The sequence below is a fragment of the Octopus sinensis genome, linkage group LG9 (assembly GCF_006345805.1).
Source record: "Octopus sinensis linkage group LG9, ASM634580v1, whole genome shotgun sequence".
Classification (NCBI taxonomy): domain Eukaryota; kingdom Metazoa; phylum Mollusca; class Cephalopoda; order Octopoda; family Octopodidae; genus Octopus; species Octopus sinensis.
In genome coordinates this window covers 98,429,032-98,446,715 of record NC_043005.1, presented here as the reverse complement: position 1 = coordinate 98,446,715, position 17,684 = coordinate 98,429,032, and the positions used below count along the sequence as shown (strand labels likewise).

At 32.9% G+C, this 17,684-nt stretch overlaps 1 protein-coding gene across 3 annotated transcripts in view; it reads left to right on the top strand.

Annotated features, from left to right (window-relative positions):
* Nucleotides 1-17,357, top strand: part of LOC115215506 — a 48,824-nt gene extending 31,467 nt beyond the window's left edge. The window contains exons 2-6 of one of the 3 annotated variants that reach the window (XR_003882001.2): nucleotides 1,380-2,066; nucleotides 4,432-4,775; nucleotides 12,922-13,285; nucleotides 15,554-15,635; nucleotides 16,469-17,357. Coding sequence is in view for 1 of the 3 variants with exons in the window: in XM_029784668.2 (XP_029640528.1) it covers nucleotides 1,397-2,066; nucleotides 4,432-4,775; nucleotides 12,922-13,227 (1,320 nt within the window). In the remaining 2 variants the exon portion in view is untranslated. Of the gene's footprint in view, nucleotides 1-1,379; nucleotides 2,067-4,431; nucleotides 4,776-12,921; nucleotides 13,654-15,553; nucleotides 15,642-16,468 lie in introns of those variants that run through there. The other 2 variants (XR_005000766.1, XM_029784668.2) reach the window with 2 other exon arrangements.
* Nucleotides 17,358-17,684: the final 327 nt, after the last annotated feature.

Here is a 17,684-nt window from a genome sequence, read left to right as displayed (position 1 = left end):
TCTGGTTATTGCTATTTCCAGATTTTTATATTGGATAATTTCTTCATTTCTTCTGGATATATATATTATCATCTGATACAATATTTAAGAGATATTTTCTCTTCTGGGAGTCATTGACAACAATATCTGGCCACTTATCCTTAATCTCCCTCTCTGTATGAATTGGTATATCCTAGAGTATAGTCTCATTGTTATTCTTTGAGACTTTTTCTGTGTCTGAAAGTGTGAATTCTGTTGTGCCTTCATCTACATACATATTCCCCCCTTGTTTTTGTTAAGATTATGCTACCTAAACCAATGTGATTGTTTCTTCCTCACCTTCATTCTTAATTCTGTTGTTACTTTTATATACTGCTTTATTATGTGCTTTTGATATTTTCTGGTGGGAGGCTTTGGTCTTTTGCTGTAGTTAAAAATCTTTCATTCCCAGTTTTATCAGCTCTGCCTTTTGTCTTTCAAGGGTAAATAAGTACAAGTAAAAGTATTTGAGTCAATATGAGAAGCTTGCATCTCTTCCCAAAATGTGTGGCCTTGTGTATATATTAGAAATCATTATTAGAAATGTGTGTGTATATATATATATATACTAGCAGAGATACCCTGTGTTGCCCGTGTTACATGCAATTGACGAAATAGACTTTTCTGTTATATTTTCTGTAATGAACTGGAATACCTATGTTTCAAATTTCATCAAAATTGCAGATGAGGGTTATTTCCCTCTTTACACACCCTAAAAAAATTGTAATTGTGCCACATGTATCCCATACTACTGATTTTTATGCACATATTCCAAAACTCCAGTCTTATAGAACCTGTTAAAAGGATTTTGCTCCTGAAAAATGGAGGTCATGGAGTTGTAAAATGTGAGAGTTAAGGCCCCTATTGGAGGTGGGTGTCTTAATGTCAACCAGAGAAGTTGAATTGTTGAGAATCTTTTTTAACTTGGGTCTTGTATCTATTGTTTGAATTTCTTTGAAATAGGAAATATATGTTCACTGGGTTTGTAAAAGAGAGCAAAGCTACAGGAAACCAAAATTGGTTGTGTAGTTCTCAAGTTTTAGGGATTCACACAGACACACATTCTCATCTTTATATATATAGATATATGGCTGTTTGTTGACAAATTTTTCCGTTTAGTAAGGGTAATTTACCCAATATTTCTGCTGTGTTAATGGAATTTCTGCATTTGAAAATAAATCATCATCTTATTTGTATCTTACAATATATCTATATATATATATATATATATATATATATATATATATACATATTAATATTATACATATTTACATAGGTAGTGCCTTAGTAATCTTAATTATTTACTTATTTTGTGTTATGAATTTTTATCTGGTATATATTTGCTGTCTTGTCTTTAACAGGGAACATAACATCAATTATGTATAATCAAGGAGCAAGGTATGGGCACTTTGTGAACCATGGGAGTCGTCAGGCCTTGATGGGTTATCACAACTCCCGCGGTCGTTTTGATCAGCAGATCCTTAGAAGGATACCTCTTCAAGAAGCTCACAGACCACGTGTTCCTCCAGGTAGAAATGCTCATACAGCAAGTTATGTACAGCGAACGCACTGGTTCCCTAACTACAGGCGTGGAAACCAACGTGGCATGGTTACTGGGAACATGGACCGCCGCAGCAACCCAAGAGGCCATCGAAATGCTACACATCACCATAATCAACAGCAACACCGAAACACTGTTCAAAGACACGTAGAGGACAATGCAGATGTATGCTTTATTTGTGGAGATTACCTGCAGAACTCAGCTGAAGTAGGCATACATTTGTGTGATGGAGGACCCAATCCAAGAGCACAGTTGCCAAGTCACCAAGTCAGAGTGCATCAGCAGCCTAGAGCAAGAGCTGTGCGAATGGGACATAGCACTGACTCTCTACAGCAGGAGGTGGCCGTTGCAGGTGCAGTTTCTGAAGCAGTTGCTGCAGCTGTTGCTGCTCCGCCATCTCCATCTTTTCATCGTGCTCAGCCTCCCACTTCTGATAATCATGAAGTTGAGGATGATAGCGATTCTGAAGAAATGCAGTGTCATTTTGGTAAGTAGGCTTTTTGTTTTCTACATTTCAATCTCTTATTTGGAAATTTTAAGTTTAAATAATAGTGTCACCTGTTTAAAGTATTTTCTCATGAGCAATATTATTTTTTTTCTATTAATCACTTTACAAACTAAAAATGATTTCATTCCAGGGTCAGGGTCATTTGAGAGCATATTTAAATGAAAAGCCTAAGTGAGTTATAATAATGCATTATGTGTTTGATCTTAGCACAGACAACCCAAATTCATGTCATTTTAAAGTGTATGTGATGTTCTACTTCTCACTGTTTCTCATATATTTGTGTATGTGTACATGTCCCCACACTTATAGTTTAATAAGGGTGAGTGGTGTTCAAAGCTTTATTTATATCCCAAAACAGGAACTTTTCTCTTCAGTAGAGAGGGTCTTTTTTAATGTTTCCATAGCTTCAAAAGAGAAAATGTAACAAAGGTAACACCCATTGCCCTTTTAAAGGTCTCTGGGAAAGTGGTAGGAAGGAAGGATATTATTCTTAACCTAGGGATCTGAATGCCAGCAACAAAGTATTTAACTGCACAATGGTTTATATCTACCACCCAAGAACTGCAAAGGTTTTGCCATCAGGTTCCCACACAGTTTCCATCTATTGAATTCTAATTGCAAGGCATCATCAAGTGAAGGCTTTCGTTGAAGACACTTGCCAAAATTGTGCACTGTGGGATCAAACCCCAAACCACAGGGCTATGAAGCAAACTGCTTAACTATATAGCCAAGCCTGTAATTATTTTCTTTTCTGTCATTGAAGTCTTCAGCAAATTCAAATTGTAAATGAATTAACCGTCCAAACATAGATTGTTTTTCATTGTTTTCTTAAAATATTTTACATCAGGCAATTAGTGAGATATGAGCCTAAAACTAAAGATATAATCCCAGAATTGCAGCAATGTTTGAACCCATGATCTTGTAATTAATAATCCACTGTTAAAGCCACATCCATTCTCTCAATATTTTATGTCTTGTAGCATAGGCAGAGGTCATTCTACATTCCTTCATGAATGGTCAGGACAGATTTATATTTTTTCAAAGTTTTGTGGATTTTCTGCTCAGACCAGTGCTTCCTTATTACTTTTTAGATCACTATCTGTTGACTTTAAACTTCACCCTTCTTTAAACTCCTACCATAGGGCTTTAATTAGACGAGTGTCTCACGCAATGCTGGAAAAGATAATTGTGCAGGAAATTTCGGGTAAAGTTAATATGCCCTGTCTTATCCAATGATATGTAATATATGGCAGTTGCAGTTATAAATCATATCTGTGAATAAAAAGTTCAATTACTGAGCTATTTATCACCACCTCTATCAAATTCTTGAAAATATTAGATTCTTGATGTTATTCGATATAGAATAACTTGACAATAGTTGTTTACAAGCCTCCATCCAGGATGACGAAGTCGCTTCTGGAAGCATTTTTTGCTGAGATACACATACTAGAGATTCACACAGATGCGCATGTGTGTACACACACAAACACACTCACACACACGCAAACACACTCACACACACGCACACGCGATTGTCTGTGTTTCACCTACTTGGTACACTCATGAACAAGAAAACTACAGAAGAGGCAGTTTTTTAATTCAGGCATCTCACTAACACACTTGGTTGTTTGAGCATCATACAAACAAAAATGCCTTGAGATCCAAGACTCATTATCCATATTACAAGGTAAGATATCTACATAATGAAGCTTTGTAATGGTGTTAGGTTTGTGTATGTAGCAGCATCATTATCTTTGCAGTGAAGGAAATAGGTCTCCTCCCAGGTGTAGGAAACTGCCAGCAATCTGGGAAACTACCTTAACCCTTTAGTGTTCAGATTATTCTGTCAAATGTGATATTTGTTTGTTTATATTGTTTTGAATTAATCATGCATTATCTTGTAGTCCAGAGATTTCAGTGATGTGATTTTTTAGTTTTAGAATGACATGGTAGGGCTGAGGTGAGAGGCGAGATCTGGTCAGTTTCAATATAAAACAGGTTAAATATTTTGGCCGGATATGGCCAGTTTGAATGCTAAAGGGTTAAAGCTGATCACCACTGTTTATTTTTCCTCTGAGTATATTCTCCTAGCCTTTTTGTTCCTAGGTTCACTTGCAAGGCAATAGGTTAGTAATTGATAAGTCTTAGGGTATATCCACCAGAGTAGGTCTGCATTCTGTATTTCTTGTGCTATCTATTATTTTGACATATTTTGGACAAATAGCTATTTATTACTTTCAATTAAGCTTGTGTTCCAACTGCTATCATATTGGTGTGTTAGAAATTTAAAGTTTCAGAAATAACATGAATGGTCTTAGTATTCATATATTTTAAATTCTTCCAGAATCTCTGCTTGAAGGCTGCCTAACTGACCTTCAATCTCGCTATCAGAATGCCACTGAACGTTTACAAGAAGGTCTTTCAAGTAAAGCAGACGAAATTCGCAAGATCTACCGTATTGTGCAGAAAGATAAGAAAAAAACCAAGGAACTGAAGGCTGAAATGAATGACCGAGCTGTGGAACTTGATGAAAGAGAAGCAGAATTGAAGAATCTTAAGGACAAAATTGAGAAAAGTAAACGAGCTCTTGATGCCGACAGTGAACAACAGACCAAGGAAGTATCCCGTCTTTGGCAACAGCTTAAGGATGAGTACAACCGGATTGAAAATGTCTACACAGTACAGAAGGTAAATATTTTCTCCATTTTAGTTTTCTGTTAAGCTTATTTTCTATTTCTTAGATCCAGGTCAGCATGACTGGGAAGGTAAATATGATCAAAACTGTGATCATCCTATCTTTTTGTATATCCAAGACTACATTGCATTCCTCATTTTGGATATGCTCTTCATTTTTGTTCCTTATTTTTAGAGATGTTAGAGTGTAAGCTGAGAGTATTTGGCTACTATTTGTAGCTGGTAGTGGTTCTCTCATTTGAGGTGGTATGGTAGACATTATTGTCTTTCTAGTCTTATTTTTGCAGAGGAGTCTTGAGTTCTAGCATCCAGTTTGTATGGTCTTTCATGGTTCAGCTTGTTATTTTGGGGATCTGGAAGAAGTAGCTGTACCTATCACTGTTACAGGATCTCCACAAGCCATGAGGTTAATACAGTTCTTGAACAGTTGTATATCAACAATGTCAAGAAAAACAAAGGTAGATGAGAATTCCAGAGGGCTGAAAAGAGTTAGACATGGTACCTTATCGTTCCTTTTCAGAACGCCACTGGTTAGTGCAGGAACTTTTAAGTTCCTGTACTAAAAGATGAACAATTATCCCTTTTCATCCATCGGTGATGGATGAGAAGGGATGAGTTGAGTCAGCTGGGCTGGAGGGCTTGATTGGGTGTGGCACAAGATTATCTGCATCTCAGGAATGGAGACCACTGTAATAGTGATTGGAAAGGTAGGAGGAGGAAACAAAACGTATGTGGCATAGAGGCTACAGAGTGTTAGCGAGCTTCTCTATTTTCCTATGCTGATATGGGTTGAGCATAATTTTTAATACAACATCTTGCCATGTCTCTTGATCTTATATCATTTTATTTGTTAAACTCATATTCTTAGATCTGATTTCTTCGACCTAACTCTTTTAGAAGCAGCATTTCCATCCAGATGTTATCCATTTATATCATTGGAGTTAGTCTTATGCAAATAAATGTCATGAGAATATTCTGTCCTAACTCTTAACAGTCTTTTGTTAGCTTTGGAAACCTTTCAAAAATGTTATGGGAGGTTCCCTTTGTTACTAAACCATGAAATAGAAAATAAATTGAGCAACTCTATTTGACTTGCTAGAAATAGCAACTAAATTCTCTCCAAATTATTCTACTGACTTAAAAAAATTGGGTAGACACTTAGGATGATGTACTCCTGAAAACAATGTTTCAAAATAAGATGTGATGATCATGGCTGGAATCTTGGAGCAAAGATAAATTTAAAAAATAACCCACCTCAATCAAGAGTTACCTCCCTTATTTATGAAACTAGGAAGTGAAAATAATAGTTGTCTTTTTGTACATGAAAATAATGCTGCCATTTTTTGCGCTTCTTATACGTCCTGTAACATATTATTTACTAAATGTTGCCATATCTATTCATTGAAAAGTATTGTTTTTGTTGTGTAAGCTTCAAATCTCTCCAAATCAAGCAGACTTATGATCAAAGGCATTCCAGACTCGATTTTGCCTTTTTTTTTTTCCCAGCTAGTATAACAAAAACTACATTATCCAATGTTTCCTTCTAATTTTAGGGGTCCATAGTTATTTCTAGCACTTTCAGTAACCACATAGAGGCTCCTTTGTATAGTTTTTTTTATAGGGTTGTTGATATTGTTGCTATTTTCCTTCTTCTCTGTGCACTTCAAAAAATTAATTCCTCTCTTTGTTAATTGTGAAACATATAAATTATAAATTGTTATTTCTTGAATTAGCTCAAGACTAGTTTTAAGTGAATTGAATTTTGTTGATTGAACCAGCCCAATACACTTCTGACAAAACACTTAAATCTCCACCTGTCTTCCAACATTATATTTGCTTCTCACCACTGTCTTACCACTGTTGTTAATATTACAAGTACTGTCACCAAGCATATTGAAGCAGGCACTGGCATTATGTATAAACTTTGGACAAAATTGTCCAATGAATCATTGAATCATCTGCAAAGACATACCATCAATCCTACTTTGATCTCTAACTCTTCCACAGTCTGAAGTCCAATACTCTAAGCACTGGTTATTAAGAAAAGCAAAGAAAAACAGTTTTGCCCTCAAAACCTTCAATCTTTTATGTTTGTTCATGATCAATTTCTAACATGGGTACAAGGCTATGTATTTGGAGAAGGACATATATATATTCTATTAATTCAACCCAATATTTGATTGTATTTTATCATCCTATGAGGAAAAAAAGGCATTACTAGAACCCAGCAAGATTTGAACTCAGGACTTAAAGCAACCTAACTAAATATCACATAGCATTTTGTTTATCAACCTTCAGAAGGAACCTGCAGAAGCCATGATCACCAAAGCTGGATAACCTTTCCTTCTTGATTCTTCAGTGGGATCTGTCAACATCACTTTGGCTATCAAAATGCAAGGCTTTTGCTTCCTATCCTTGCATTTAGCATAGGTTTCTTTCAGTATATCCTACCTGTTCTGTCTTAGTGTAACATCTTAATTTTGATAGTTGCCAAGTTCACCAAATGTTCTAATATTTTCTAAATAAACAATCTAATATTGCATTCAGGCTATTTCCCTCATATACAGCTCTCCAGGTCTGCTCTGGCTGTCTTGATGGCATCATTGTCCTTCAAACTGCGATTGAAGACCTTCCTGAAACTTCTCACTTTTTTTTTTCTTTTCTTTTTTTTTTGTGACAGAGAGGATCTGATTTTTCCCTACCCTGAAGTAGTACTCATTGGTGACTTTCCCTTCCTTCGAAATTGTGCACCAATGCTTTGCAGGTTTGAAACTCATCCATGCTCTGTCAGATGTCAGCTAGCCAGAAGAAGCCCTCAACCTGAACTTGCTGTAGTAGTCTCTGATGAGGTCTTTTACTTCTGGGTACATGATGTCTCTCTAGTGTAACTTCAACCAGCTGGAATCAAGCCAGAGGCATTGGCCAAGTCCAGCCACAGTACAACTAGATTCTCTCTTGTTGTACCTTTCTGATGAGCTGGGTCACCATGCCTATATGTTCAAGGCACCCAGGGACGCCTGGTATGCCTCCCATCTGTACCAATGTGATGACATAAATCTTGTTCAACAGAAAGTTGGAGAGTGTCTTGGACACTGATGAAGAAAATCTTGCTCTCTATGCTGAGCAAGAAGATGACACAAAATTGGTTGATAATCTCAGCTTTTTCCTCATTGGGTATGTATAATCCTTCAGCATATCTCCATGATTGGGAAACTTTCCCTCTCCTCTAAATCACATTCAAAGCCTTCAAAAGATATTGAAATAGCTTTGGATAGTTCTTGTAGACTTTGTATAGGATTCTGCTAGGGCCTTTTCTCAAGCAAAGCTTTTCCAAGTTGAATTCCACTGTTGGCCCTGGTAAATGTTATAAATGCTTTGCATGAGCTCGGTGGTTGGTCCCTCTCACTGTCACTGTAAGCACTCATGTGTTGCTCGTTAATAGTGTCCGTGGAACAGGTCAATTAATTGGTCTCCTTCTGAGCTGTCATCAGTATTAGGTGCTCCTTCCTGAGGATTGCCTGAAGATCTGCCAGACTGGGATTTTCAAATTTCCCTGTTTCCTAAGTGACTTAAGTTCTTTCCTGAGATGCTAGGTTTTCATTGCCCTGAGATTTAGCATGTAAACTCATGGTATGGGCCTACCTGCCACTGTCTCAAAATGCTTAACTGCAAAGTTCACTGTGATGGAGGCCATAGTTTCCAGTTAGTGACGCACATCTCTGCCAGCAGTCCCTTCCAATGTTTGGACAATATCCTTGTCATACTGCTGCCAGTCAGATGTATTTGATGAACAAGGCCATTAGATCCTTCGTTGGACTGGCTGACTGCAGCCTGCTGATGGGTCAGCCAGCAGACCACTGGTAGCGACTGTGGCTGACATATGGAGTCTCTGGCCACTGTGCCTTGCATCTGGGCCTAGTTCTGGCATACATCTCACCAGATACCTCTGAGTGCTTTGTGAGGAGGAGTTCAACTTTTTACTTAAATTTCTACTTGATTTTATGGGTAAAATTTCTTGCTACTCCCATTAGTTAGCTACATGTTGTGGGTTCAGCCAGTTTATAGTTTGAAATCCACTGGTACAGGAATGTGAGTGAAAGTTTTAAACCTACATTTCTTTGCATAGATCCATGGAAGGATTATTTTTCTCTTGTTCACAATGTAGTCAAGATCTTAAGATTTTTTCCAATGCTCATAGTTCATAGTGGCTCCCTTGGTCATTATAATCTTTTTTTTTTCCAACAATATTCCATTTTATGATGGAGTTGCTTTTTCTCAGTCTGTGTATGTTTGCATGTACACATATTTCTAGTCTCAATAAAGACTATCTGTATGAAACAACCACTATCATTCCCTGCCCTTACACACATACACACTCTCTCTGTCTCTCGCTACCACACAAACATCTATTTTTCAGTCACATGATTTCCTTTACACTATTCATTCCCTTACCCCACTACAAGCTTGTACAATAAAAACTACTGCACAGTCCACCAATTTACTGCTGTATATCATTACACTGACACCCCTAACAAACATATTCTACCAAAAATTATAATTTTGCTTTATTCTAAATTCTATCTCCTTAAATAATCTTTCTTTTTATAACCATGTTATTGATAGCCTAATTGCCTGTTTTAGCTTCAAAACTGGCTGATAAATCAATTTTATATGTATCTATCTATTTTATGAACTAACATACACAAATGCAAATACTATCACCATTAACAGGTAAAAGCAAACTCCTCTTAGAAACCTACCTACACCATACCATACACAATCCACACACTTCCAAACCTAACTCCCCTATAAATATAACTTCATATTTTCTCTAAACCAAAGATTCCTGCTCACTTTGAGACCTTTGGTCAATAGGAAACATTGAACCTTCAAATTCTGACATTAAATTGTTACTAATACATTGTACATCCTTCTTTATATATTTATTGTGTGTGCGTTTATGAAGATTTATAGAGAGAGAGAGAGAGAGAGAGAGAGAGAGAGAGAGAACAATTTAATAGATTAAATATTTTTGTATAAATGTTTATGTATTGAATCTGGACAAGCAGTGTCTGTTTGCTAAGACATGCGTATCACATACATGTCATTACTTATGGTTGTTCATAAAAAGGTTCATGGTAGATGAAGCATAGGCACTGTCTTGATGTTTCACTTACCATTTACAGTTATGAGGAAGGGAAACTACAGAAGTGGCAGTTCTTCAATAGGGGTGTCCATGATACCCCAATTGAAGTCCAATTGTTGCAGCAATCTTGTATGTAGCTAAAGTTTACAGCATCACTAAGTGCTGTGTCTGTGTGATGTCTTCTTTAATACATATAAACATATATAAACCCTAAAGGCTTAATTAGCAGAGGTAAAGAAAACCTGAGTTATATGCTCCTGTGAATTTAATTTGAAGAGAATGAACTCTGCCAAGCCAACTTGCTTTAGATTACACTTCTTGAAGAACATGCCTTCAGTGTTCACCTTCCACTTCAATTATTTTCACTTCCAACTCACTGCATGTGTATAGTTTGAGCAGTATTCTTAATTCTACACACTTCAGTTTACTTATCTATCAAGAATCACCATGAAGAAGGTCCTCTGCTAGTGTTGTTTGAAAGAGACCTTTATCATATCCAAAAGAAGATTTATCATTCATATCATAAAACTGAACACAAAAACCAGCCTGTAAAAACTCTTCTCGGCTTAAAAGACAATTATTATTTTTTCCTATACTATGGGTTACAAGATTCACTGTCACATTTATTCCTTATTAATAATTATTTTATGATCTACATTGTTGACATTTGTGAGGTGAATAATTCTGAATATAATTACCATTAGATTCTGAGGTCTCCTTTTTAAATATTTTCAATGACTTTATTAGTTGTATACCTCTAACATAATAAGTAACCTAACTTTACAATGCTTGATATTGTTTTATTTTACATTTGCAGATATTTCAAGTTGTCTTTTTGTCATAGTATTTAATGTATGAATTTACGCTAAATATAAACTGTAAACTTTAAGAAAAAAAGAATTTATTCATTGAAAATTTTTTTAAGTTTCATATTTTCAACAAGAAAGATATTTTTTGAGCACCAGTTCCTAAATCTTTTTCTCTTTTTTCTTTCTACTTGTAGGGTACTTAAGGGTTAATAGAAATGTTTTAGAACTCCATGTGCATAAATTAAAAAATGTATTTAATGCAAAAATTATTTACTTTTTGTAAATAATTCCTAGTACTGATTATAAACAATCAGTACTTATAAATAATTCCTAGTAGTGAAAATTAAGTACTTTGTTATGCTACAAATGAATCTTACTATTTTGGTGATATTTATCATTTGGACACATACTTAGATAAACATACCTTCCTTTCACCTTCAGTGCAATGATCTCTCTTTCTCATGCACATTTAATATGAGAGTGAGGAAGAGACTTAGAATTTAGAAATTCAGTTTGTATTCTATCACATTTTTAAAAAATAAAATTTCATTATTTTCATGATACATTAGTGTGTTGCAGTGTAGCATTTGGGAACTGTCTATATCCATGAGTTATGCTTCATTATTTTGTTGTATTCTGTGGTAGTTGCCACTTATCAGGTGACCTTAACGTATGAAACCATTTCAGTTCATTTGCATTCTTGGAAAAAAACTATGGTCATCACCTTTTATTATCTTTACCAATAATTTTGAAGTCTTACATTATGTTAGGAATTATTTATTTTTTCTTTAGTGTTATCATCTTATTTCTAATATATTCAGAATGACTCACAATAGCTTGTTGTGAGGTTGATATAGTAACCTCATGATATGTTTAACCCTTTAGAATTCAGATTCATCTGTCAAATATAATGCATATTTATTCACATTGTTTTGTATTAATCATGCATTAATTATCTTGTACCTTCAAGATTTCATTTATGTGACTATTTATTTTTAGAATGTGTGAGGCTGGATATGTCCAGTTGGAACATAGAACAAGTAGAATATTTGGGCCAGATCTGGTTGATTTAAATGCTGAAGAGTTAAATCTTGATGCAGCTGTTGTCTTTTGCACTAGAACAATGAACTTTACTCAGTCCTTCTGAACCTTTCTTGTTTATTTGCACTCATACAATGGTTGTGTTGAGTAAAAGAAGAAGAGTTTTAGTGATACATTATCAGCATTCTCATTTTATGCATCATGAGTTCATTATCTCATTCCTGATACTGCACTGTAGTTTTTGACAAAATTCTTAACCTTTCTACATCTGTTCATTTTGGTGAAAAGTGCAGAATCATATTGACTTGAGTAAACAGTGTCATTGGAAGTCTTCATCTGAGAGCTAATATTGTCATTCTTGAAGAAAAGTTCTTATTTGAGTCAGTCCTGATGGCAAATTATGAAACAGAAAAATGGACATGATATTTGGTTAACAATTCTGTAATTAATTTCTACTAAATTACTTTCAAACTTTAATGAGACATACACCAAGACTTTGTTACTGTTTTAGTTTTTTTAAGAATATAAAAATCAACTTATCTTGACAACAAAATAAAAACTATTGGAGATTGCTAAACATTTTGTTATAAATCGTAATTAAGCGCAGAAGTAGGCCAAATATAATTTGGAATTTATTGCTTGTAATAATGGCTTAGATAGAGAGAGGAAGAATGTTTTGTGCATGTATCATGCACTGATTCACTTTCCCAAAATAAAGTAGATAATTGTCAAGCTGACAAGAGTACCTTAATGCAATCACTTGACATAAACAAATTAAGATTTAGCTAGAAATAGTTGTCACATCTAACACAGATCACATTTTTGCATTAATTATTTCAAAGAATACTTTAAGTGTGAGAAGACAAACAGATGGCTAGGCAAAGTTGGAACCTACTTTTATCATTGGTCTGTTCAGTCAAAGCTTAAAAAAAAATAAATAAATAAAGGGAAATGGATTCAATTATGAATTCAAAACTACATATTTTCAGGAAGAGAAGTCAAGAGAATCTGGTGTTCATGATTTTTACACAAATTTTTACACAAATGAAGTAAAACTAACTTAAACTGTCTGCTGATAACTTATGCAAGGATTATATGTTTTAATTATTTTATGATTTGATATATTTTATTCTTTTAATTTTAGGGTCGGATCAAACTAGATGTTGGTGGACATGAATTTACCACATCAGTGTTCACACTTACCCAGGTACAGGACTCCATGCTTGCCGCTATGTTTAGTGGACGTCACGAGATAAAACACGAAGTTGACGGTAGTGTATTCATTGACCGGGATGGAACACACTTTCGCTACATTCTCAATTACTTAAGGGACAGTGACTACAGCTTTGAAGCTTTGCCCCGCAGCAAACAAGTCTTGCGAGAACTGCGCAATGAAGCCATATTCTACCAGCTACCTGGTCTGGTGCAGCAGATTGAGAAGTTGTTGTGACATCACCGTTGCCTCCTCATTCGAACACCACGGCAGTATTGTTGTGTCTTACGACCTTGTAGGTTAACCAACATACCTTTTTTGTATATTCAACTCCACAGTAGGCATAAGAGCTACTATAGCCCCTCTCCTCCATCTTCTCCCCCACTTCTTCCTCCTCCTCCTCCTACTTCAGGTCGCACCCTGTCTGTCTGTTGCCATCACTGCCACTGTGCTTTCCCCACATTATGTGTTGGTAGGAGATTGTTAGCCCTGTCCTCCAGTTTCTTTTTTGAATGTGCCATGCCACTTACAGATGCTTGGATAGAGAATCTCCGCATTGCACACATATTTGTCAAGTTTTGCATCTGAGTTTTTACTTAGGAAATGATGTTATGAATATATATGTGAATTGTGTGACTATGTGTATGTGTATATGTACATATATATTAATATATATGTATGTATATATGTATGTATATATATATATATATACTTATATTTAATATATATGTATGTATATATATATATATATATATATATATATATATATATATATATATATATATATATATATATATATAATATATTACTATATGTATACTTATATTATATATATATATGTATATATATATAAATATATTACTATATGTATACTTATATTATATATATATATGTATATATATATAAATATATTTACTATATGTATACTTATATTATATATATATATGTATATATATATAAATATATATTACTATATGTATACTTATATTATATATATATATGTATATATATATAAATATATATTACTATATGTATACTTATATTATATATATATATGTATATATATATAAATATATATTACTATATGTATACTTATATTATATATATATATGTATATATATATAAATATATATTACTATATGTATACTTATATTATATATATATATGTATATATATATAAATATATATTACTATATGTATACTTATATTATATATATATATGTATATATATATAAATATATATTACTATATGTATACTTATATTATATATATATATGTATATATATATAAATATATATTACTATATGTATACTTATATTATATATATATATGTATATATATATAAATATATATTACTATATGTATACTTATATTATATATATGTATATATATATAAATATATATTACTATATGTATACTTATATTATATATATATATATATATATATATATATTATATATATATATATATTACTATATTACTTATATTATATATATATATATATATATATATATATATATATATTACTATATGTATACTTATATTATATATATATATATATATATATATATATATATATTACTATATTACTTATATTATATATATATAATATATATATATATATATATATTACTATATGTATACTTATATTATATATATATATATATATATATTACTATATGTATACTTATATTATATATATATATATATATTACTATATGTATACTTATATATATATATATATATATATTACTATATGTATACTTATATTATATATATATATATATATATATATATATTACTATATGTATACTTATATTATATATATATATATATATATATATATATATATATATATATATATATATATATATTACTATATGTATACTTATATTATATATATATATATATATATATATATTACTATATGTATACTTATATTATATATATATATATATATATATATTACTATATGTATACTTATATTATATATTAATATATATATATGTAATTTTTATTGTATATATATATATATATATGAAACTTAAGAGCTGTAAAGTGTATTAAAGTTTATATTTTACATAGTGCAAACATTAACTGTTATAGAACTCCATACATTGAGTAGAGTGGATATATATATATATATATATATATATATAATATATCGGATGTGTTCTGTATAGATATTAGCATTACCTCTGCAGATATAAAGATTACATAGATGGCATATATTTTTGTTTTCTTTGTTCCTTGTCTTCTTCTCACCTCCCCACACTCATATTTCATTGTTTTGGTAACTAGTAGTTCTGAATTAACATCTATTTCATTAACCCTATCCCACTTCTCATTCATTCATTCATACACTCCCATGCTGCCTATAATTTTACTAAATCACATTTTAGGACAACCATTTCTCTAATTGTAACTGCTGCTCATGACAGGCACCTTTCTCTTTTAAAAAATGTTATTATGATTATGAAATATAGATCTCTTGAATATCTGCTGTGTCAAGTTATTCTTTTCTTTTTTTTTTCTTTTCTTTTTTTTTTCTATTATTTTTCAGCAACAAAGAAGAGGCATAGTGGCTGCATCTGGTTTTCTCATTAGCTCAAACTCTTGCTACAGTCAGTGTGTTGTGACCCTAGGTAAAGCAATATTATTCTACTTGCAGTAGCCCAACCTTATTGGAAAAATAAGTAGCTCTCCCATCAACTTTTATTGTTGTAATGCAAAGGGGGTTTTTCTTTTTGCTCAGTGGTTCCCAATACAAGGTTAAAAGCCCTTCCTTACCCGAGAAGTAACTGAAAAAAATCCAAAAAATTTTAATTAAGATCCACCTCACCTCCAAATTAATATATAATTCCCAATATCGTATAGTATTGTAAAACACATATCAAAACTATGAATCTGAGAATTTCATTCGGAAAATTCTGCCTTGGTCTGACACCATGTTGAAAATTTGTATTAAAAATTGGATGGTGGAACCACATATACTTACCATAGCACCGGGCTGCATTTAAAAGACTTACCTTCTCTAGCAAGTCACTTGTTAAAATTAAAATTTTTGAAAACTATTCCAGTGCTCAGGGTGATAACATGAAATAATAATTTATTATTAACAGAGGCCTGTCACTCTATGCTGATTTGGGGATTTGTATGTACCATGTTCCTGGCAGTGAGTCTGTTCATTTTCCTTCAAATTTTCCTTAAATTCTAGTTAGGCTTCATAAGGGCAAAACAGGATTTCTTTGCTATTTTATACCGGAACATTAATTGATTGCAGGGGAACAGTGTCAGTTGTCTCAACCAACTGATAATACAAAATAACAGGGTTGATAAACGTCTAACATAGAAAGAAAAATGTTCTGAGAGTTTATTTTAGTTAATGTTTGTTCATTTCTTTGTTCCTCGGTGACGTTGCTGAATGCATAAGTTATGAGTTCATACTCACTGCAGACTTTTCATTGTGTGTTTCTAGGCAAAGAACAATTAATTCTACAGACTTCAGTCCTCAAGGATGAGGAGAATAGCTACCAGATCTTCTAGGGATGTTTCCTGCAATAATTGGCATTCTGTCCAGTTGGGGATTTAACTCACATCTGCTCTATGGAAATAAGTAATGTGGCTTTGAAATTTTTCTGTGGTTTGTGAGGATATATATTGTCACCATTATTATTACTTTGAAGGGGGTGATGAAGCTGCAGAAACAGAAGAATACTGGATTAAGTGCCTTACAGTATTATGTTTTTTCACTCTTCAGTCTGAATTTAAATTATGTCAAGGTTGATTGGGGTGAATAAAATAAGTGCCAGTTGTGTGCTGAGCTTGATTCGATCAATTATATGTCTCTACTATAAATTCCTGACCTTGTACCAATATAAGAAATTATTGTTGAAGCAGCTGCATTATTCTGTCTACTGGATTACAAATGAAGTTCTACCACTAAAACTGTAACATATACGTGAGCAAGTCACCTAACTCTTCTGATTTCAGACTACTTGCTATGAATGTTGTATCTGGAAAAAACAGCTTGGAGGCATGGCTGTAATTGAACTGATTGACCAATTCATTTGCCTGTTGTGTTATGTTTGATTGCTATGTAGACTGATGTCTTTGCTTTATGTGCAGTCTCACCAACCCATCATTAAAAGAACTACCGTTAAAGGATTTGTGACCAGTGTAAATCTCACCATGCCATTGGACCACTATGCATTGTTATTAATCAAATGGTTGCATCCAGTCTATTCAACAACAAATTAATCATTTGTTGTTGTTGATATTGCATTTAATTTTGTGGTTTCACTTCAATAAAATTAGACTTAATTAGTTTTCTAATGTTGGATTAAATCAGCCCTCTTCAAAAAGGATAAAAATATTAATAATTGAAGCCTTATTTGTGTTTTATTCATTTTATTTTGTAAGCAAACAAAACACTTCTTAGATTTAAGTTTGTGTGTGGCTAGGTGTGTGTATTTTAGAGAGATTTCTCTCTCAGAACACACACATTAAGATGATATATACAAGATCCTACAAAAATTTCAAGTATGTGTATACCTGTGGTTGTAAGTTTACATGAAATGTTCTTTTCTTTCTTCCCCCTCTCTCTCTCACACACACACACACACACCTTTCTCTAATGATGTCAATATTGTTGCATGTGTGAGCTTACTTTTGTGCCTGTCTATCACCAGAAG